The sequence below is a fragment of the Rhinopithecus bieti genome, unplaced genomic scaffold (assembly GCF_001698545.2).
Source record: "Rhinopithecus bieti isolate Rb0 unplaced genomic scaffold, ASM169854v2 scaffold_25304, whole genome shotgun sequence".
Classification (NCBI taxonomy): Eukaryota; Metazoa; Chordata; class Mammalia; order Primates; family Cercopithecidae; genus Rhinopithecus; species Rhinopithecus bieti.
This window is the reverse complement of record NW_016811568.1, coordinates 337,669-345,690: the sequence shown is the minus strand read 5'-3', so window position 1 is coordinate 345,690 and position 8,022 is coordinate 337,669. Positions and strand designations below refer to the sequence as shown.

The window sequence follows — 8,022 nt, the reverse complement described above, 5'->3', positions numbered from 1 at the left end:
TGGGACTACAGGCGCCCGCCACCTCGCCCGACTAGTTTTTTGTATTTTTTATTTTTTTTAGTAGAGACGGGGTTTCACCGTGTTAGCCAGGATGGTCTTGATCTCCTGACCTCGTGATCTGCCCGTCTCGGCCTCCCAAAGTGCTGGGATTACAGGCTTGAGCCACCGCGCCCAGCCAATTGTAAGTTTCTTAAAGGCAGCAATTGTCTTTTTATTTCTCTCAAATCTCCCCTCCCCAACCCTGTACATCCAGCACAGGGCTGAGCTTATAGAACAGGCCAGTGACGGCCGGGCGCGGTGGCTCAGGCAGTGGCCTGTAATCCCAGCACTTTGGGAGGCCGAGGCGGGCAGATCACGAGGTCAGGAGATCGAGACTAGCCAAGACCATCCTGGCTAACACGGTGAAACCCCGTCTCTACTAAAAATAAAAAAACAAAATTAGCCGGGCGTGGTGGCAGGCGCCTATAGTCCCAGCTACTCAGGAGGTTGAGGCGGGAGAATGGCGAGAACCCGGAAGGCAGAGCTTGCAGTGAGCCAAGATCGCGCCACTGTACTCCAACCTGGGCAACAGAGAGAGACTCCAAAAAAAAAAAAAAAAAAAAAATGAAGAAGATGCCAGTGAGGACTAGTGGGCAGATGACTCAATCATCAGTCTAGTTGTCTAGTCCTTCAAGTAGGCTAATGTTTGAGGAGTGATTTCTTATGTTCACAGTGATACATGTATTCAGTGGTCTTCACAGATAGGTTTCGAAGGCAGGAAGAAAGCAGCCTGGAGCTGCACCATCTTTTCTTCATCATAGTCCCCAGATACCACCAACCTCAGCCCTTTGAATGGTTAAGTAGGGGCTGGGGTGGAGAATTGGGGGAGGGCTGAGGGTGGGGGTAAAGTCAGAATGATGAGGGCTAGGAGATGGCCTGAACCCAGTGGAGAGAAAGGAGGGGATGGGAACAGGAAAAGAAGACAGGGGGCCTTCTCACCCTTTGCTTGAATTCAGACTTCTCCTCCAGGGTCATGGTGTCAGCCTTAGCGATGACAGGGATGATGTTCACAACCTTGCTGAGGTGTTTCATGAACTCGAGATCCAGAGGTCGCAAGCTGGGTCACAGAAAAGGTGGGATCGTCAGAGCTACCTCGCCCTCCCCAACTCAGCCACCGCTACCACTCCAGGACACCTCAGGAGAAGAGGACTGGGCTGGGCATCTGGCTGAGGCCCAGAGGCTGCTACCTCTCCTCTCCGACACAGCCCCACTGCCTTGCCATCTGCAGAGCAGCCTCAACACCTGCCTTTTTCTTCTTCAGTCCCCATGCAGATCCTGCCTCTCTGTGAGCCCCCCTCAAACCACCACTTCATGACATCTTTTCTGACTCAGGGATTTCTTTCTCCTTGGAGCACCTGTGGACTGTTGTCTCTACTCATATGTCTTTTGCGTGTGTGTCTTTTTTCCTTTTTTGTCTGTCCTAAAAATAAAAAACAAACAACAACAACAACAACAAAAAATGACAGTGTGTGTGTGTGTGTGTGTTTTGTTTTTTGTTTTGTTTTGTTTTGTTTTTTTTGAGACAGGGTCTTGCTTTGTCGCCCAGGCTGGAGTGCAGTGGTAAGGTCATTGGCTTATGGCAGCCTTGACCTCCAGGACTCAAGCAATCTTCCCATCTCAGCCTCCAGAGGAGCTGGGACCACAGGTGCACACCACCATGTCTGGCTAGTTTTTAAATTTTGTGTAGAGACAATGTCTTGCCATGTTGCCCAGGCTGGTCTCGAACTCCTGGGCTCAAGCAGTCTTCCTGCCTCAGCTTCCCAAAGTGCTGGGATTATAGGCGAGAGCCACCATGCCTAGTGTGTATGCCTTGTTCTGCCTATCAGACTACTTCTTGACAGGTCTCCTCCTAGCCCCCAGAGTTAGTCCTCCAGGGCCAAGCTAGAGGCCCTGCCCTTCCCACAATCTGACAGTCTATGCCTCCATCCTACCTCAGGCTCTGAGACTCCAACTTGGCTCTATTTTGCAACCTTGGGGACTCATAGGTTGTCTGATGGGTCATTCTGACTGGGGGGTCGAAGCCTAGGGAGGGATAAAACCAGCCTTCTGTTGAGTTCTCAGGAGTCTTGTTTCATCTCTGTCCTCCCCCTACCATCACTGCCTGGTTCCTACAAAATTTGGGGCCTACCTTGCTTGTGCCATTCTCTGAAGAGCTTAACTCTGGCCCAGCATCTGGGCTTAGTAACATTATGGGACCCCCTCCCCCCATCTCTGCAGGAAGGTTGCTGGCCTCCCCCCGGGATCTCCATTCTCTGCCTATTCCCAGCACTTCCTTCATGGGTCCACCTGCCACTCACAATCAGAGTTCCCAACACGCTTGTGTGTGTGTCTTATTCTGCCTATCAGACAGTACTTCATTACAATGGTTGGCCTTCATCTCTGGACACACGATGCCTCGCTCCAGGCTGGTACCTTCCAAATGCCTATGGCTGGGTCCCTACCCTCCAAACACCAGCCCCAATGCGAGAGCCCTGCCCTGCCCTATTTCACCCTTCTTGCTGCTCCCAACTCCAATTATTTTCCAAAGCAGGCATTTGGTGAATAAATGAAGTGCCCCCTGCTGACACACACCAAGTCCTCTTTGCTGATAACAGTTGTGCTGTGCTGCTGGGACACAAGTGGGCAGATACTGGTGGCTGATGTTGGACAGCTTTAACCTCCTAGCAAGAAAGTCAGACTTCCTCACGGAAAGTCTGGGGAATCGCAAGGTCACGGGCCATGACTATATTCCAGCCCATCTGGCCCTCCCTAATTGAGTCAACATATGGATCATCCGATCCAGAATGGACACAGATGATGCGAACCAGACCGGGCCTGGCAATAGGGGTGGGGTTGATACATACGAGTGTCCTGTGGGGGAGATGAAGTAAAGGCAGCAGTGGACACGAGTGTCAGGGATGCGTTTCTTCCTGGCGATGTTCACCTCCTCCTTCAGGAACTTCTCGTACTGCTCATTGATGTACTTCTCAATGGGCTCCCAGCTGATGGCGGGGGAAAGTAGATAGATGCATCAGAAGAACAAGACCTAGGGCTCAGTTTAGGCATGGTCTGGTAGCAATCTCCTTACATCCATCTCATTCCCTGGTGGGCCTAGAATACCTGCTGCTGGATTCCCCCTCAGCCCCCGCATCGATGGCTTTCCTGGATGGTTAGTTAGCAGGGGTGGAGCTCCCCAGGGACCCTGGCCTCTGCCTGGGCTGTCGGGAACTGCAGAGCATGGAGGGTGCAGATGGTTCTCAACGTGAATGAATCTGCACCATAGCAAGTATCTTCCCAGCAGAGTCTTTAGGGCAAAGATCTCAGAGGCAGACAGATACCAGTTTTCATTGTTGATTTGGTCTCCAAAGCCCGGGGTGTCGATGACGGTCAGCTTCATTTTAACACCACCTTCCTCTATCACTGGGGGTGAAAAGAAAATATACCAGAGAAGTCAGTCCTACAGCTGACCCCGGGTACCTGGCAGCCTACTAGCTAGGGAGACCCAGGCCTATTCTTCAGGATCGGTTATTGGAAAAGTCAAATTTAGGGTCTTCTCCATCTCGATAATCATGCTGTTCCCTGTACCTGGAAACCCCTCTCTACTCATTTCTTTTTTCCTTCTTCTTTTATTTTTTTTAAGAGACAGGGTTTCAGTCGGTCACCCAGGCTAGAGTGCAGTGGTGCGATCACTGCTCACTGTAGCCTCGAACTCCCCAGCTCAAGCGATCCTCTCGCTTCAGCCTCTCCAATAGCTAGGACTACAGGTATGCACCATCATACCCAGCTAACTATTTTTTTTAAGAGACAGGGTTTCGGGCCGGTCGCAGTGGCTCACACCTGTTATCCCAGCACTTTGGGAGGCTGAGGCAGGCGGATTGCGAGATCAGGAGATGAAGACCATCCTGGCTAACATGGTGAAACCCCATCTCTACTAAAAACACAAAAAAATTAGCTGGGTGTGGCGGCGGGCGTCTAGTCCCAGCTGCTCAGGAGGCTGAGGCAGGAGAATGGCATGAACCCAGGAGGTGGAGCTTGCAGTGAGCCGAGATCACGCCACTGCACTCCAGCCTGGGCGACAGAGCAAGAGACTTCGTCTCAAAAAACAAAAACAAAAACAAACAAACAAACAAAAAGAGAGATAGAGTTTCACTATGTTGACCAAGATGGTCTCGAACTCCATGACTCAAGAGATCCTCCCACTTTGGCCTCCCAAAGTGCTGGGATTACAGGCATGAGCCACCACACCCACCCTCTCCTTACCTCTTTCTACCTGTCTAAATCCTGTACTTTATCATCCACCTCAAATCCCCCCTCCTTCCATTTGAGGTCCCTGCTCTCTCTTCCCTGAACCAGCAGTCTAAGGGGTTTGCTTCAGAGTGCAGTACTCAAGTGTGTTCTGTCTTAAGGTTGCCTTTTATTGATCTTATTCCTCAATAAGCCCCATTCTTTCCCCTTTCCAGCAGAGGCACTCACTGAACAAAGCCCATAGGGGTCCCTGTCTGGTCCTCACCATGCCCGATAGCTTTGATCTCCACTGTCTTGGGGATCTTCTCCTCCCGGTTCCAGCTGGAGGCCTTGCGGCTCACTTGGGATTTGAAGAGCGTGTTGACCAGCGTTGATTTGCCCAGTCCACTCTGGCCTACAGCAAAGCAGGAGGAGGAGGTAGGGAGACTCCACATTCACCTTCTGAGCCTAATACTTCCCCATAAGCTTACAGAATTCTAGAGCCATGATCCAGGCCAACACCTTGTCTGACTACTCACTGGGGGACGGTAGGCAGGTGGGAATGGTTTCCTGCTTACTGCAGAGGGCCTCGGGGAAACATCACTTGGATTCCATATTCTCTCCTTCCCAGAGTCCCAGGACCACTGGGAAAAGGGACAACCTCTGCGTACGTCTAGTGTCGTGATTGTCTGTTTTGCTGTGATTCAGTTTTTTGCTTAGGTTTTCACTTTTTAATGATACTAAAAAGAAAAATAGAAGGACTTTGCATCCTGAAACTGCCTCACAGTGCATATTGTACATTCACATTTGTTAGACAAATCTTTGTATCAGCCCTGTGGATCCTGAAGCAGAACTATCTTTATCCTCAGTTGAGATGGTCCTAGAGAGATGAATCCTCTTCTAACAAAATATGTGCAGAGCAACATAAACTAATACATGCAAGACCAGGAACTCGAACCCAAAGAACATCTTGTCTCTATATCCACTCTTCATTCTAGTGTAGTGGTTTTTAGATTGTGCTCCCAGAAGGCTTAGTGTCCTGTGAAGATACATGTCAGAGAGGGCACTGTGAGAGGAGGAGGAGGAGACTGGGCAGGCAGGGCCTCTGCCTCCACTTCCTTCGCTATGGCTCCCTTTCACCTGTTTTCCAGATGCATATCTGCAAAAGATTTCATTTCAAGGAAAAGTTTCACAGCTACAGAGCATTTGAAAATCACTGGTCAGGCCAGGTGCAGTGGTTCATGCCTGTAATCCCAGCACTTTGGGAGGCCGAGGCGGGTAGATCACAAGGTCAGGGGCAGATAGAGTCCATCCAGGCTAACATGGTGAAACCCTGTCTCTTCTAAAAAAAAATACAAAAAATTAGCCGGGTGTGGTGGCAGGCGCCTATAATCCCAGCTACTCGGGAGGCTGAGGCAGGAGAATGGCACGAACCTGGGAGGTGGAGCTTGCAGTGAGCTGAGATCGCACCACTGCATTCCAGCCTGGGCAACAGAGAGAGACTGATCAGGCCAGGCGCAGTGTCTCATGCCTGTAATCCCAGCACTTTGGAAGGCCGAGGCGGGCAGATCACTTGAGGCCAGGAATTCGTGACCAGCCTGGCCAACATGGCAAAACCCTGTATTCACTAAAAATACAAAAATTAGCCAGGCATGGTCCCAGCTACTCAGGAGGCTGAGGATCATTTGAACTCACGAGGTGGAGGTTGTAGTGAGCCGGGATCATGCAACCGTACTCCAGCCTGGGCAACACAGCAAGACTCTATTTCAAAAGAAAGAAACCCACTGGTGCTTCTCAAACTTCAACATGTACAAGAATCCCACAAGAAAGACTTGCAATTGACAAGCAGCCTTGGCATTGTCTGGACACTAGTAGGAAATGCAGAGTCTCAGGCCCCACCCCAGACCTATGATTCCGAATCTGCATTTTAACTGGGCTTCCTGAAGAGTCCTATAGACAGTAAGATCTAAGAAATACTGGGCTAGTGCATTCTTGTGATTATATTAGAAAAAGAACCATGCTGGGGGAGGACAAGGGCCTAGAGTTCCAGACCCACCTGCATTGTTTTCCCTGAATGCCTTTGGATTAGTCATGCCTTGGTTTCTTTACTGATACGATGGTGAGGAGAGAGGAAATTGGACAAGACCAGGGATGGTAAATAAGGTGCATTTCTCATTCCTACTGATTATCTGGTAGTAGCCACCTAGATCATTATGTTAAAAAGGCTACATCTGGCCTCAGCACTGAACACGTGCCATGACTGACTAGCAGTCTGCCATTTGCGCACCACTGGGGAGAGAAGTGGCTCACGGGTCTTGGATTTGCCATGCTTGCTCTGAGATGTTTTCTAAGAGCATTCGTTCATTCATTATTCTTAGGTGCCAAGCGTTGTCCTAAAATTTGGAGGTACTATGGTGAACAAAACATCATCCTTACCCTCAAGGAGCTGTTTAGTGTGAGAGAGACCAAAACATAAGCAGACAATTATAGTATGTTGCAATAACCAGTATGAAAGAGAATAACCGCAGGGTATTGAAGCAGCATTGCCAAGGGAATCCAACCCAGTCTCTCTGGGACTAAGACTTCTGGAGAAATGCAACTAAGCTGAAACCGGAAGGTTGATTTCAAAAGAGTCATGAGTTCTAGCCAGAGGGAACAGCAGACGCAAAAGCTCTAGGGTAGGAGAGAGCATGGCACATGGAGGAGCACTGCCTCTTATGAGTGAGGAGTAGAATGCTAGATGGGAAGTGGTCAGAGATGAGTTGGAGAGGTAGCATCAGGGCAGTCTAGGAGTTTAAACTTATCCTGAGGTTAAAGGAGAGTTATTACAGAGTTTTAAGTAAGTTGGGTGACTTGATAAGTTTTGCAAGGTGGGAAGATTATTTGGTCACTGGTGGACAAGGGATTGGAGAGGAAAGGAGATAGAGAGCTAGGAGGGTTGGTGCCACTCTGAGTGTGGCCCATAGTGGCCCAGCTGCCAGGGACCCTGAACCATTTGCTACCAGTTCTTGAGATAAGAAGTCTGCCTCAGGAGAGAAATCTACCTTGTCACTGAGCACACTGTTTAGCTCAGCGGAGGTTTTTTATAGCAAGATTTTCCAGATGATTTATACTCTGGCCCAAGCCCCAGCTGAGCTTATCTTGCTGCAGGTCAGCACTTTGACAACACAGAGTCAGGTGGCCATGGCAAGCCAGGTGAGAGACCTAGCTCAGTATAGGGTGGCAGCAGGAGAGAGGAGAGAAGTGGGCAGACGTAAGAGGTATTTATGAGGTAAAATGGACAAGACTGGATGACTGATTGGGGGACGAAAGAGGAACAGTACAGAAGGATGACGCCAGATTCCTTTTTCAGCACTGACTGGACATCTCACTGAGATGGGGCAGAGGTCCTTTCCTACTTTTTTTTTTTTTTTTTTTTTTGAGACGGAGTTTCACTCTTGTTGCCCAGGCTGGAGTCCAATGGCGCGGTCTTGGCTCACTGCAACCTCCGCCTCTGGGCTTCAAGTGATTCTCCTGCCTCAGCCTCCTGAGTAGTTGGGATTACAAGCATGTGCCACCATGCCCAGCTAATTTTTTTGTATTTTTAATAGAGACAGGGTTTCACCATGTTGGTCAGGCTAGTCTCAAACTCCTGTCCTCAGGTGATCCACCCACCTTAGCATCCCAAAGTGCTGGAATTATAGGCGTGAGCCACCACGCCCAGCCCCTTCCTACTCTTTTATTTATTTATTTATTTATTTATTTATTTATTTATTTATTTGAGATGGAGTGTTGCTCTGT

At 49.5% G+C, this 8,022-nt stretch overlaps 1 protein-coding gene across 2 annotated transcripts in view; it reads right to left on the bottom strand.

Annotated features, from left to right (window-relative positions):
- Positions 1–8,022, bottom strand: part of LOC108543574 (neuronal-specific septin-3) — a 22,079-nt gene that overhangs the window by 8,003 nt on the left and 6,054 nt on the right. For both annotated transcript variants that reach the window (XM_017894122.1, XM_017894123.1), the window contains exons 3-6: positions 4,529–4,657; positions 3,357–3,438; positions 2,883–3,020; positions 979–1,096 (exon numbers count right to left, since the gene is read on the bottom strand). In XM_017894122.1, the coding sequence (XP_017749611.1) occupies positions 979–1,096; positions 2,883–3,020; positions 3,357–3,438; positions 4,529–4,657 (467 nt within the window). The remainder of the gene's footprint in view (positions 1–978; positions 1,097–2,882; positions 3,021–3,356; positions 3,439–4,528; positions 4,658–8,022) is intronic.